We start from the raw sequence: 15,359 nt of genomic DNA, 5'->3' as shown, positions 1-15,359 counted from the left end.
GACTCTGGGGGAGTTGAAGGGAAGCCCTCTCCACTGTTTCAGGAATAGGTACATTCAGACTATGCGTTCAGTTTCCCATGTGTAGATAGTTCAAGAGAAAGGAGCCCATTTTGAAGAGGAAAAAAAAAAAAAAACATCTGTAACTGTGAATGTGAACACTCTGGGCAGGTTGAATCCACCCTGCAGAGCCCTCCACCTTCTCTGGGCCCCACGTCTCATGTTCCCCAATGAGGAAGGATTTAGCTGGGGGTACACTGACCGGTTGTTTGACATTCGAGGTGAACTTCTGTTTTTATGAGTGATGTGCAGATTTAAAAACAAACCATTGTGGACGGCTGTGTCATAGCTTCTTTTCTAAAACTCTCAGAAGGGACTCGAACTTCCTCAGAGTTAGCAGAATGTGGATTTTTGTTGACTCCAGATACTGTGACACGGCCCCAGCCTCTGGAAACTGCTTTAGGTACCTTGGCTGCTGCCCGAGAACCCCTCACTCATGTCTCTTTTCCCTTTTAAGGTGGTGACTACCTGTTCTGCACAAGTCCATCTGGACCAGGTAAGATTTTCAGATTCCTTTGGGGCTCGGGTATGATCAGCCGGGATGGTCTCAGCACAGCCTGTGTCTTCCGTGGGGATTTTGTTTTTGTCAAGATAGGAAATCCACCTGATTGGTGGTGCACACCTTTGGTCTCAGCACTTAGGAGGCAGAGACAGGAAGAGTTCAAGGCCAGTATGGTGTACAAAGTGAGTTCCAGGATAGCCAGGGACTACATAGAGGGACCCTACCTCAAATAAAACAAAGTTAGCAAATGCCCTGTGCTCTTTTGTAGTGGCAACCTATAGGACCAGTAGCATTTACCTTTCGGGCTTGGACTTTAGGTACTGACTTATCTTCAGTGACAGTAGAGTGTCCTAGGGTGGCATTCACCTCTGACACAGGCCATGCCTCTATCTCACTGAAAGTAAACACAGCAACACTTTCTCTGTGACTTGTCATTGGGTGAGTGTAAGAAGTTTCCCCTTGCTCCTTGGCGGGTTCTGCATTGAATGTCATGACAACCTGCTCTTTGTCTCTAGTGACTTCTTAACTTGCAGCAGGCCTGTGAACTAGGACGTAGGAGACAGGCAGCCGGCATTACCACCAGTCAGGAGGGGTCCTGAGGAGGCCCCTGTGGTGTCTGTTGGAGTTGCTTGGGGGGGATACACACTGTCCCAGCGTCACTCGTGAGGGAAGGCAGCGAGCCTGCCACCTCCAGAAAGATGCCTTTCATGTGTGTTGCTTGACTTTTGCAAACTGGATGGGGTCATGGTGCCACTCTGCTCTCCCATAGGTAGCACCTGACGACTCAGTTGGGGTCTTTCTTGTTTTCCTACTGTCGTGTCTTTCTGGACGGAGCCCGGAGATCTCTAGACACGAGGCTGGTTCTGTCTTGTAGAGTAGAGCATTCTGAGACCTCGACGGAGAGGCAGCACACCAGCCTCGTTCCCTTGAAGAAGCCAAGTTAAGATCCTGGCCTCCGTGCTGAGGCTCCGTCTCCTGTTTTCAGTGAGGATGGTGGTGCCTGTGACCTAGCTGGCAGCCGAATGAAAGCAAAGGGATGTTGGGTTGGCACGTCACGGATGCCTCATTCACAAGATATCCATTATGCTCGCATTCCTTTGAATGCTCTCACAGGTCTTTTCCCTCTGAGAATGTAAGCTGTGCATCTGAGGTCATCGGAGGGATTTCTGCCAACTGTAAGGACCGTGTCAGAGTTCCAAGGCCAGAGTACCTCAGGCTCACACCCAGGCTGCCCGTGCTGGTTTCAGGGCACTGCCACCCACCCACTCCCCTTCTCTGTGAGCCCCATAGTCAGGGTCTCGAGACACATCTATGTGTGTGTTATGTATGTATTTGCTATAAGTGTATGGTATATAGATGTATGTATTATGTCTACCTATAATTAGTATGTTTCTATGAGTGTGGCATTACACGTGTATTCGTTATATTTGTATGTATATGTCTTACGTTTGTAAATGTTGTGTTTGTTTATATTTTCCCCATGTTTGTATACCGTGTATGATTACTGATCACCATGCCTGTGAGTTTGCACGCGCGTATTTGTGTAACCTGTATGCATACACTCATTTGTGTCATAGATGCGATTTTTATGTGTACTTGCTTGTGTGTATACCTGTATTCATATTCATAAACATACAACGTGCATTCCTCAATGCCGGAAACACATTCTGAGGGCCTCCCTGCTAGGTGGTATTTACACAAACTGCCTTGGTGGAGTGGCCAAGTGTGATGGCATAGCTGATGCTTAATTTAAAAACTGTTTTAAGCTTCTTTGGTTAACCACTAACACTCAGACACACACATTGGCTGAGGCTACCCTGGGGTTTAGGACATCATTGCCATGATCCTCTGCATCAACGTGTTGTCCCCCTGGGAAGCCTTTTGAGGCAGGCTGGAACTCTCACCTCCTGTGGAAGCCAGACCCCTTAAACCTGCCCGAGGCAGTTTCATAGTTAACCATTAAAAAGAAGAATGAATGAGGGGTCTGGGGAGATGGCTTAGTGGTTCGGAGCACTGGCTGCTACAGTAGAGGACCTAGGTTTGGTTCTCAGCACCCACATGGTGGCTCAGAACCACCCATAACTCTAATTCTAAGGGATCCAATACCCTCTTTTGGCCTCCTTAGGCGCTGTACATACCTAACGTACATATACACTTGCAGGGAAATATTCATACATGTGGTAGAAAATTAGGCTGAAAATATTTTTAAAATTTTATATATATAAATTATATTTATATATTTATAAATATATATTTTATATATTTAATATATAATAATATATTTAATATATAATAACATATATTATTTATATATTAATATATATATATATATATATATGTAAGTACACTGTAGCTTTCTTCAGACACACCAGAAGAGGGCATCAGATCTCATTACAGATGGTTGTGAGCCACCATGTGGTTGCTGGGAATTGAACTCAGGACCTCTGGAAGAGCAGTCAGTGCTCTTAACCGCTGAGCCATCTCTCCAGCCCCTACTTTTCTTTTTTTAATTAATTATTGTGGACTGTGCACCATTGAATGTGCACATGTTGATGTGTTAGGCTATGCAGTAGGTCAGCTGACCCCAACGTCACTATAAGCTCTGAGTGGCTCAGCGAATCACTGTGTTAAGGCAGCTGCCGAGTTTCCAGGTGGTAAGAGGCCATGCCTGTTCTGGTGAGACCGCCGTCTTGCGGGTAGTTTCTGGACTGGAATGTTATGTGGCATGTCTTTCTTTCTGTCTTTCTTTCTGCCTCTCTGTCTTTGTCTTCTTTGTCTCTGCCTGTGTGTGTGTGTCTGTGTGCTTTTCTTCAGAATAATCATGCGCATGTCAACTCCGTATTAAGTGCTCAGACTTTTGCAGACGGCTTCGTCCACAGACGGTTCTCCACATCAAAGAGATGGCTCTGATATTTCAGCTACTGGGGAGGGTGAGTCATCTGAATTGTGAAGACGATGCCTGTGAACTGGAGCTGATGCAAGGACCCCTGTGGATGTTCTGGTCAGGTCTTTGGCTGTGTATCTGACCTTCTTGTGGCCGTGTGTGGGGCCTATGTAGGTTTTTGCTGGGTTGTGTGGTGCCGTCTGTCCCCGTCACTTACATATTGATGGTATGCCAGCCTGTGTCTGCGCCATCAGTAAAGAAAGCACCCAATATTCCTTGCACTCTTGGCCCTGCGTGGGCGGAGAATAATCCTCTGGCGTTGGCCCTCGGAGTTGCATTGGCTCTAACATGCTTCCAGACGTCACCGTGAGAGCGCTAGACCGTGTGACTGGCCAGGTTACCTGGGAACAGTTTTCGTTCTCCTGGCTGTCATTCACTGTATCTGTACCTTCCTCTGTACCTGAGACTTTGTCTGTGAGGTCACTGCGAAGGCTCAGCAGAAGCTCCCCAAGGTCACTCAGACATGGCTCCTTTGCCTGCAGCTGTGTGTATAATGAAACTAGACGTCGTCGGTTGCTGGAGTCCTTGGAGCTTAGGCCCTAGCCAGGCTTGGCCATCCGTTCCCAACCTGTCAATTAAAGAGACAAACAATAGGAGAAGCCAGAGAAAGGAAACGTACTCGTGGTTCACAGAGGTCTGGTACCGCCCTTCTCCCCCAAGTCTGTTTTCGTGGGCACTGATAGGTTTAGGTTTAAGCAAAGGTTATGTAGTTGAGCTGTCCTAGTCAAGGTTGGCTATACCCATCTTCTTTGGCCTCTCCTCTCCTACAAGGTGGTCTGATGTTAGCAGAACTGCATAAACTCTTCCTGGGAGACACTTGTCCTCTGGCTGGCACTAGGCGTTAACTTTAGGCCTGCTCCCAGCATGAGTTTTCCTGGGGAAAAATTCTCATTCTCTGGGGACTATTGTCTCTGTAGTCCGATAGGCAAAGGGAGGGCCACTCTGGGCTCCTTAGGATATTTTCCCTCCTGTGGGGCTGATTACAGTGCTGCTTCTAGTGTTTGGTGTAACCCATGTGTAAAACAAGGAGCAGTCGTGTGCAAAACTGCCCACTTGGTAAAAGTGGAAGGGAAATGAGTGGCTATTTAGGGCTTCTCTGCTTCCTGTTCAAGGCTGGTGTCCGTCTCATGAGTTTGCAGACCGTGTCTGTGGGATGAACATCCTGGAACCAGTGGCTACAGACACTCCCAGGGCTCACTGCTCCTGGATGAACGTCAGCAGAGGTTCCAGCGTCCGTGTCCCCTGAGCCTTCTCATAGAATTCCTGGTCTCGGTGTCACCTGAGCTGACACACGTGTCCCTCTGGGATACTCCTGGCTTCCTCTGCATGTGACATTAGGGGTCCTGGTGACTCAGGTTCTGTGACTCAGCACGGCTCCAGCTTGGGGAACAGGTGGCCTGCGTGCCTCTGGGTATGGCATATGCAGCTGTAGCTGGCAGTTGCTTCTGAGGTTGGCCCCTTTGCCTTGTCAGTGCCTGGGTCCTGGCGCCTGTACCACCTGCTCTCCTGCTCGGTCCCGACACCTCCTGTGCTGCCTGCCTCTGTTTGGTGGGTGTGAACCTGCAGAGTTCACTTCATGTAGCGCATTTGGACTCTGAGCTGCCCGGGTCTGTGAGTCTCGGAGTGGTGCAGGCTTGGCGAGTGACAGTTTGGATCGCTGTGGCACACTTCGCTGTCCTGGACAGTAAGAAGGGCATGATAAGCCTTACCAGATGGACTGAGTGACAGCCTTTGATCAGTGACTGGCTCAAGGGACAGGGTTGCCTTTAAGGTTCATTTATTTGTGGGAACAAAGGTGCCTTCATGATGGAGGAGGAAGGACCTTTGGAATGGCTGCCAAGCGTTAACCTGCGATGCTTGGCTTCTGCTACTTTGCTGATAGCAGAGCCTGTTTGTCCTTCTGGCTTACGAAAGTTGGATGTGAGGTTGGCTTCATACATGAACTAAAAGGGTTAGTTGGTGTGATTAAGGCTAGAGGCTGGAGAGCGAACCTCTCTCTTCTGTAAAGTGATGACGTTGTTGATAAAGCAAGTGTGGTAGGTGGGCTATGAGATCCCTGAACACACACATACACACACACTCCCCCCCCCCGTGTGTGTGTGTGTGTGTGTGTGTGTGTACTTGTACATGTAAATGTGTGCATTTGTCATTGAGCCCTGTATTGTACAGGCTAGGCAAGTACTCCTTCACAGAGCCACAAAAGGGCTGTAGACATATGACCCTTTACCCATTTCTACTTTGAGACAGGATTTCACTAAGTTTCATAGGCTAGCCTTGAACTTGTGATCTTCCTCTCTTAGCCTCTGGAGCAGTGAGGACTGCAGGCCTATGCCACCAAGCCTGGCTGAAGGCTTGCATTTTGCATGTGGGGAGAGCGGGGGAGGAGAACATCTATTATGTAGGACATTGCAGAGGATGTGGACCCAGGTGGTAGGACATGTAATGACCCATGGCTGTCATCTGGTAGTCAAAGGTTTGCTTCATTGTAACTTCATTAGGACCCAAGGCAGTAAGTATGTGGAGAGGCTGATGTGGTTTTCAGAACAGTGAGGGGCCTTGGTGGTTTTATGATCTATTTCTGTCTATCCAAGGAAGTGGAAGTCTCAATGACAGGTGACAGGTTCTTTAGAAGCAGGGTCTGCAACTCAGCCGTTCTGCTGACTTGTACATACATGTACATGTATCTGGTCACATGTACACATAGGCACAGAATGTAACAGGACTTTTAAGTGTCATAGTAAGGTAAGCGGATCTGGTCCTTGTCCAGGAGGTGACACAGAGAGTCCTATGATGCGGATCTGAGTTCTTTTGCATAAAAGTCCCACTCTTCTGCAAAATGACGTGTAACCACTTTCCTGTGGGGTCCCTGTAAGAACTGAGGTGATGTTTTACAATTCAGTGCTAGCTGGGCATGGTGATACATGCCTTTAGCTTTCCAGCCTTTAGTAGGCAGAGACATGAAGATTTCTGTGAGTTTGGGGCTAGTCTGGTCTACACAGGGAGTTCCAGGACACTTAATAAGACCTGGTCTCAACAACAAAAACAAAAACAAAACAAAACAAAAACTTCCAAACAAAGAAACCAAACATATAAATGCACTGAAAATTCTCAGAGCTGCTCACGCCATACCGAATACCCAGGCTGAGTGGGCTGAGCCTGATTCGCTTGTTCCTTGAGTTGGAGAGGACAATGAAGCCTTTTACTTTTGTGGTTCTGCTGTTGACTTTATGTTGTTATCTTACTGTTTTGCTGCCCAGCGGGGAGAACCAGTCTGATGAGCTTTAGAGAAAATCTCTACTTCCGGAGGACAAGGGTATGGAGGTCATGTAGTGTTTAATGTCCAGCGGATCCTCTTTGGAGACAGGACAAGAAGCCTGGGATGGGGCAGCACTATCAGACAGGTGTATGCGTCTCTTGGTACCTGCCAGGATCAGATAGCCTACAGAGAAACAACCATGCTGTAAATGTGACCTCACGGCTTCCCACAGAAGCTCAGAGGCAAAGCACGTATTCTTGCTGCTTTTACTTCAAGTGCTGTCCAAGGCAGGTTTGTGTTAGTCACAGTGGAATTCTGATCTCAGATGCAGGAGAGCCTTTACCTGTGGAGCTACTGGGGTCCATGCCCATGACATGCTTCCCTAGGCTGCTTCTGATTGCTCATTTACCGATGACCTGTAAGGAACAGAGGTGCAGCTAGTCCAGTACCATACTGCTTACAGGGTGGCTTCATTCATAAAGGAGGCCTGGCCCACCTGGGTCCCTGCCTTCCCCAGGGTTGTGAGGCTTTCAGGGCAGTGGCAGCTGCAGGGTGCAGGTGCACGCACAGGTGCACACACAGGTGCACACACAGGTGCACACACAGGTGCATGGCTCTTCCTACTGCCAGGTTCATACATAGTGTGCCTTGCCGTTTCCCATGCTGCAAGGAGGAGAGGTTACACAGTATAGTTTTGAACTTACAGAGGCTTTGCTTTGTTTTGTTTAATTGGGGCGAAGCAAGTAGGCTGTGTCTGTGACATGTGACGTCAGGAGTCAGGGTCTATAGAAGCTAGCAGTGAAAGTTTTTCCAGAGCAGCCTTTTAAGAGTGGAGTGATGTTCTGGATGTTCAAGACGGGCATGTGCATGTGTCTGTACTGTGGTATGTGTGTTCATGCATGGTGTGCATGTTGGGGTGTGTGGGAGCATATATGTGTGCACGTGCACAGTGTGCGTGTGCACCCTGTGCTTGTGGTGTGTATGTGTTGGCACTTTGTTCAGTAAGGTTTGCTTAATTCCTCCAACCGCACAGAGAAACGAGATCAACATGAGGACAGACTGACTTACTTAGAAATCTGCTCGGGTTTCTTTTGTCTTTGCATTTCTACCACTGGTCATGGTAGAGTCTCTCCTAGGTCCTGAATTATTTCAAAAATAATTGTCTATCAAGTCGTTGAGGAGGCACTTGAGGTGAATGGAACAAGCTTACTTTAGCGGTTCTCTTATTTTGCTGTAAATTTAGCAGTAACAGATTTCAAAGCCACTCAAGTTTTTCATCTGTTGGGTATTGGAATTTGGTGAACCAGGTGCTGGGTGACCAGTAATCCAGGACAATGGAGTGGGTAGCCTTGTTCTCCAGGGCTGTGTGAGCATCTTCTGCAATGGCCTCTTTGTATACATGTATGGTGTCCATGCTGTAAGTCTAGGGACTGGACGGCTGTTGATTTCCTGCTTATGGATTGGATCTACCACATTGGTAAAAATAGTTGTAGGTTTCACATCGACGCTCAACTATTCCCGAGTAAGGTTAAAGTGCATACACAGCATTGGGTGTAGAAAATTAGGGAACCCTTGGGGACAGAGAGAGGATCTGGGGGAACTGAGCAGGCTGGGGTGGGATGGGTGAAGCCAGGGAGCAGGCTTATGTCTAAGCCCATGTGACTTATGTGAGGTCGAGCGACTGGAAAGTGGGAAGGTGCGAGGTCAGCAGACCCCTGCAGAACATTGGCTCTTGCTTGGGGAAGAGCCTCAGGCCTGTTTCTTTCCAGCTGCTGCCTTCTGGTCTTCCAGCCTTCCCCACTTCCCTGAGGTCTGGGCATCACACCACTCGTTCTGTCTCTTCCCAGCAAGCTCTAGTATGGACTGCAGGTAGCTGGCTTTCAGTGAGTCCAAGGAGGCGCAGAACCCGGAGTTAGGCAGAACTCTGGTTCCCCAGAGTTGTTCACATTCTGTAGTAGCAGGCAGCTTCTGGAGGACAGCAGAGGTCAGCCTGGCTCTCTGGGCTGGCTAATGGAGACACTTTCATTACATATTTACTACTGACTTCTTTCCTTGCTTCTACACCATCCTGAAGGGTTCAGGGAAGCCTGGATGTCATCGGTTTTTGAGGTGTGGGTGGTTGTGGATGGACAGGGCTTTAAAGCCACAGTTCTAGACTCCCCTCAGATGCTCGTATTTTTAGCTTTGCTCCCAAGTGTTCTTACCTCCCTGCACCTGTGACTGACTTGAAGGGAGTGGGGTATGAATTGGTGATGAGGGGTGACCCCACAGTCGCCCCTCACAATTGAACTTACACCTGACCCTTCACCTAAGGAAGTGTGTGTGGTGGGAAGAATGCATAGCTGTTGTCCTCATTTTTCTGGGTTCCAGAGGACACTCTATACTGGTATTACTGGAGTTGTTTGAGTCAGAGTCTGGTTCCTCTAGCCCTAATGGCTTTGGTTTAGCCACTGGTCCTCAATAAGCCAGTTAAAGAAACAAATGATGAAGAAAAGCAGAGAGAGATTTATTTAACAATATTGTCACACCAGAAAAGGAAGAAATCAAGAGGTCCAGTGACTGGTGAGTCCACCTTCTTGGACTGGCATGAGGCTTAGCTTTAAATAGAGCACAAGAGTTTGTACAGCTAGACAGTCTCAGTCTTGGAGTGGTCCTGTCCACCATTGACCCATCACTGTCTGGCCTCCAGTTTCTTCCACAACGGAGTCCGATCAGGAGTCAGAACTGTGTAAAATAACTTTGAGGCCAGCTTCCCCTCTGGCTGACACCTGGCTCCAGACATTTCTTCCGGCATGTGATTCCTAGAGAAATTCTAATTTGGAGGTCTAATTCCATTGTCCCAGTAGATGGATAGCCAGTGTGAGGAGTAGATCTCTCCACAAATACCTTGGCTCTTACTGGGAAGTTAGAGGCTCAACTCAAAATGATGTTTTCCGTAACAGTCACACCTATCTCAGACCTGTAACTCTGGGAATGTGAACGGGCGGGATGAGAACGGGCCTGCATTCACACGTGGAGATGTGCAGGGAAAGGGCCCTGTGGTGACAGAGGCAGAGATGGAAGCGATGAGTCTACAAGACCTGGGGTCCCAAAGCTGCAGTGGTCATGCAAAGACGCAAGACACAGGACCAGTCTCAAGAACTGGCCCCATATGTTGGGGGAAAAATGCCTGTGGTTTTGAGGTGTGCACTGCGGGGTTCTTGTTCCAGTAGCCTCAGGAAGCCACTACTCTGGCAACGTGGTCATATTGCTTAATTGTTCTCCAGACAACTGATGGGAGAAGAAGCCACTCTGTCTGCAGAGCAGTGAAATAGTCTTCCGAGGAATAATGTGTAGGAATAGAACGGAGCCAGAGAGGCTCTGCGTGAGGTCCAGGCCAGGAAGGGAACTGATGGATCCCAAATGGAACCTTGAGAAGCAGCCTTTGCCTGTGACCTATCAGGGGCACTGGGCAGGACTGCCACACCCCTGTCTCCAGGGAAGGATAGCAAAGCCACACTACCAGGGACTCCTTATCTTGCCAGCAGATGCTGTGAGCAGGATGCTGGTGGGCCAGCCAGAGCCTGCCGGTGTTCACGGATGCTTCCCTGGGATGCCTGACTCGAGCTCAGATCTTCGCTCATCCATGTCTTGTTTCAGTTCTCTTCTAAAACATCCGAGAGATGGTTGACCTTGGAGGCACAGATCTTTGGGAAGTCTGTGGCTCCTCCCATCCAGCCACAAGCCAGACTTTGATCCTTCTCTTTCTTTGATTTCACCATCCCCTCCCACACCTAAAATAACATGCATCTCTTGACTGTGTCCAACTGCGAGGGTTTTTCTGGGTTTCTGGGAAAGGCAGACCGGGAGAGGAGGTTCCTGGAAGCCTTGTGCTGTCATCTGTAGCCCCAAGCTACACGTCTTAGCACTGGTCCTAGTGGGAAATGGAAAAGGAACCCAACAATGCCCGCCTGTCACAGGCAGGCCGGCTGCCTTTGTCACCGATCTTTGAAAGCCAGGTTGGTTCTTGTTTAAGCTTTTGTCCTCCCTCTGCAGGTGGAGGGATTGTGAGGCAAGGCCAGGACATGTTGACCTTTGGTGGTGTCAGCTTACGCACAAAGGGAGCACAAAGCCCTAGCTAATGATTAAATGCCCACACTGGGCTGCGGGCCCTGGTTATACTTGAGGTGATCGCTCCGTTCTCACCATCATCCTGTCCTCTCACTGTGTCCCTTCACTGTGTCTGCAGATTTGAGGCTGGTAGACCTCCCTGGATCCTAGGGCTCTCACTATAAAGAGAGAAGTGAGGCTGGCAGGGCAGCAGCTCTTGACCCTAGCCCCCTGCCCTTCCCTTTCCCCTGGCTCCCTGGGGACCAGTTCCTAAGGCGGTTCCTCTTAAGTATTGACCCAAGTCCCCAGGGTGCTGCAGCTAGCCCCTTTCTGAGGGACTCACAGGAAGCTGGGATTTGAGTGACTGGAGTGCTGCCAAGTCCGGTGGCTAGTTTGCCCTGCAGTGAGCCAGGCAAGTTGGCCAACGGGATTTCCTTTATTCCTCGGCCATGCATGTTAATGTGGGGCCATTGAAGACAGCGGCCATGTGTGATTGTTGACGGAACTATGACTACTGAGTGTAATCGAATGCTTATTCGCTTTGGGTTTTCACCCCCTGCTAAACCTTTGGAAAACATCTTTACTAGTTATTTGAGGATTTCATATTATGTACTTTGATCACGTTTAATTTCCTCCTCCCCTAGCTTCTCCCAGACCTAAACCACCCCCCTTCAAACTCATGTTACTACTTTTTCTAAAAGTAACCCATGAGGTCCAATTTGTCCTCCCCTCCCTTCCCTTCCCCCCCCCCCCTCCCCTCTTCCCCTTTCCCCTTCCCCCCCCCTCCTATGTGTGGGGGCCATCCAGTGCAGGTTATCAACCTACCAGGGCCCTGGCTCTCCCTTACCCAGATGCCGTCATCTCTCTGGAGCTCCTCAATTAGAGACACAGCTCATGGACCCCCCCCCCTCTGCCCTTATGTCCAGAGGATACTGTTACTCGCTCCAGACCTCCCCAACTCCCTGCTTTTTTAATCATTCCACCCCCACACCCTTCTGCAATGGTTCCCGAACCGTGAGTGTTATAGATGTCCCTGCTGTGTTTGGCAACTCCGTGACATTCATTCTCTCTCCTTGGATGCACAGAGACCCCTCCAATGAGGTCTGAGAGCGGACTAATCTATGAGTAGAGAGATCTGAGTTTAGAGGCAGTTGATTAATTATGCCTGTTTTAATAGAAAAAATATTAAGTTCTCCTCTAGGACCTGTGAGCCCCTAGCTATAGGCTCTTGGCCAGATTTATGAATTTACTCCTGGTTCTGTCTTTCAGCCTGTGCTGCAAGCCTTAACTCTAATTAGAAAGCAGAAACAACATTCTTGTTACTGTTACACTCATGGGTTGATCAGATCTGGTAGCTCATAGGGTTCACCGGTGGGTAAGTCTGTTGATGTTCCCCCTAACTTCCCCCAAGCCTACACAGCACCTTGCAGTCTAGTACTGTGAAAGCTAGCCAGCTACCAAATTTTGGTCCCCACTACCAAATTCTGCTGGACTCCTTGCTTAATTTTTTATTCCTTGAATTAGAAAGCTCTTAGGGTATGGCCTGGTGATGTTGTAAACTCCCAATCACGTGGGACATCTGTCGGCTTAGTACTTCAATGGTCTGAGGGTCTTTTACCTTCCTTAGGTGTGCCCAGCAAGATACCGTGCACTGTCCCTAAATTTGTATCGGTGGCCAGTCAGAGAGCCAGGACCCGATCTCAAGTTCCTTCCGTACTGACATGTGGCTATGGTGGCCCATTTCTACCCTGCTTCCTTGATGTATAGGGGTAGATAGACCACCTTAACTGTGATCTTCTGCGGTTGAAGGATCTATTTGGAAGAGCAGGTATTTGTAGCAGTTCCCTGGGCCCACAGAGAGCAAACACCCCTGGGTGCTCTGCCAGCAGCGGGCTGCTGTGTTCTGGGAGTCTGGAGCTTGAAGATAGTGCCTCCTGCCATCAACGTTCTCCCCTAGTCCACTGGGAACTTTTCATACACGTTTAGCAAAGACTTCTGTGGGAAGGGAAGCCGTTTTGTGTTTATTGGAAACTGTCGTTTTTTCCCCAGTGGCTCAAGTATAAAGAAAGAACAAGAAAAATTGTATGGGATTGAATGTTTAGTTCAGTTACACAGATGTGCACACATCTGGGGCTAAGCCTCCCAGCATGGGGAGCATGGGGAGCCACCTGTATCTTTTCCTCGGCCTTAGAAATGTGGGGGCTGTTCCTGGACTGTCTTCTGAGAACGAATTAGTTCTGGAGAGCAGGCTTGGGGGTGCAGGATCAGGGGCTTCAGAGGAACCCGGTGGCTCTAGATCCAGGTTGAGATAGAGCTTACCTTTGCTCTTACCTTTGGTAGGCACACAACTTTGATCTATAGCTTACTTTAAACACATTATTACTTAAATAACAGTCACGACGCTAGGAGACTCATTTTAATGATTTATGGATAAAAAAAAAAGTAATCACTTAACTTTATTCTTTCTTCTTTTTGTGCTGGGGATTAAGCCCAGGGCCTTAACATATGAGAGAGCTCTACGTCCACTACCCTTCCTGTCTTGTAGGATTGTGTCTTGTGGTTTCCAAAGAAAGGATGAAGGGGAGGTTTGAGTGGCCTGTGCTATCACAAAGAGGAAGTGGGCTGCAGGTCATGTGCTGCCTTGGAGGAAGAACACCCACCCCTGCCCTGCAGTTACCAGAACTGGAACCAGAATCAGATCCAGCTCAGATCCATGAGCAACTGACAGGAAATGAGGGGCCGTGATCTATGAGATAATTCCTGGGAGTCAGCTGCGACTGGAGGCCTGAAATTCTACCAAGTGAAAAGAAGCCCAGTCTTTTAAGATTTATTGCTTTTTGTTTTACATGACTGGTACCTGCAGAGGCCAGAAGAGGGCCCTAGATCCCCTGGAACTGGCGCTCCTGGTGGTTGTGAGCCAGCATGTGGGTGCTGGGACCCAAACCCAGATTCTCTAAAGGAGAAGCCAGTGCTTTTTAACTGCTGAACCATCTCTCCAGCCCCGAGCCTGGTCTTTTAAACATGTGTTGGAAAAAGAAGAAGAGGGGCCTGTTGTGTAAGGGGACCAAGGACACATTCAATCCACATCACAGGGCTTTAATTTGGATCCTCATTCAAACGGATACAAGAGCAAAATAGCATGAAACCATGACATGGAATTTTCTGTGATATCGAGGAATTACCTTTTGAATACTACCTCCATTTCTTAAAGTCCTTATCATGTCTGACTCTGCTGAGGTGTTTCTGGTTTGCGTGGTGACATCCATGCCAGGGAGGATAAGTGTGAGCTGCAGTTCATTCGGGTGGAGAGGTTAGCCAGGCTCCTCCATCGGCTTCAGGAGCCCGCCTGGACTTCCTGGAGACAAGGCAGGAAGTGAATGACATAGACCAGCACAGGGCCCAGGCTGGCCAGGAGACACATTTGACTTCTGAAGGCTGGAAGGAGGATGTAAGAGATGGTTCAGCTGGTAAAATGCTTCCGTGTAAGCACGGAGGACTTGAGTTTGGTCCCTAAAACCCACGTTAAAAAGCTAGGCGGAGTGTTTTAATCTCAGTACCGGGAAGGAAGTGATCAGCACATGTTTAGAGTTCTCTGGGTATCTGTGTGGAGACTCCAGACCTGCAACAGGCTTCTCAGGTGCTTGCTATACCTGAAGTTTGGCCTTCCCAGTGCACTGCATGCATTTGCACCTACATGAACATACTCCTCCACATGCTCCTGTGCACACATGCATGCACTGAAGCGGCTCCCTGAGAGCCTGCCGGCTTCCTCGTGAACAGCTCACCAGAACGGGCCGCCCTTTCTACACAAAGCGTTTCCGTATCATCCAGATAAACCGTTGCTTCAGGCCAGCTAGATGCTCTTGCAAAGCTGTTTTTTCAGTGGGAAAATTCTGTCCTTTCCTTGGAATGGAATCACTACGGAGATGAGTTGGCAAGTGAGGGGAAATGAAAGCAGTTTAAGGCTACGTGGGGTAGTGGTTCCCTCTCTTTGGTGTTATTCGTGTAGGACCTGGCCCTGGCACCACAGTGGCCATCTGAAGAGATGGGGATTCTGAGGGGTGTGGCTCAGTGGGTGTCCTAAGGAGGGGAGGCCCAGTAAAAGCACATGTACTATGGTTCTTAGTGTGGTCTCGAACTCAGGGACTTATTGGGAACTCAGGAGTGTACAAATGTTCTGTGCTACCTATCCCAGGCCCTGATGAATTGTAAGGCAACAGGAAATGAATTAGAGTACCGTAGGGCCTAGCTCTGCACTAGAGCTTGTCTGGGAGAATTAGTCAGGGGTGGAGGGGACCCACAGGTTAGTGGTCACCTGGAGTCCTAGAGAGGCCATTTGGGTGTGACTTCATTTATTTGATTTTTGGAGCTTGAGGTAGATTTCATTCTCACTGCAAGGAACATCAGTGTGGTTTGTGAGCCCTTCAGCCAATGCTGTCCTCTGACTCACTCCTAGTTTGACATTTGTTCACGCAGAAGATGCTACTTGAGGTCTTTTGCATGCTACCTCC

The 15,359-nt window shown here is 48.8% G+C and overlaps 1 protein-coding gene across 2 annotated transcripts in view; it reads left to right on the top strand.

Annotated features, from left to right (window-relative positions):
* LOC116912156 (tensin-2-like) overlaps window positions 1-598 on the top strand; it is a 54,333-nt gene extending 53,735 nt beyond the window's left edge. For both annotated transcript variants that reach the window (XM_032916077.1, XM_032916076.1), the window contains exon 4: window positions 515-598. In XM_032916077.1, the coding sequence (XP_032771968.1) occupies window positions 515-589 (75 nt within the window). In that variant the 3' untranslated portion in view covers window positions 590-598. The remainder of the gene's footprint in view (window positions 1-514) is intronic.
* The last annotated feature ends 14,761 nt before the right edge of the window (window positions 599-15,359 follow it).

Source organism: Rattus rattus, chromosome 11 (genome assembly GCF_011064425.1).
Source record: "Rattus rattus isolate New Zealand chromosome 11, Rrattus_CSIRO_v1, whole genome shotgun sequence".
NCBI classification, from domain to species: Eukaryota; Metazoa; Chordata; class Mammalia; order Rodentia; family Muridae; genus Rattus; species Rattus rattus.
Note: the sequence above shows the minus strand (reverse complement) of the source record. Positions and strands in the feature narration are given on the sequence as shown.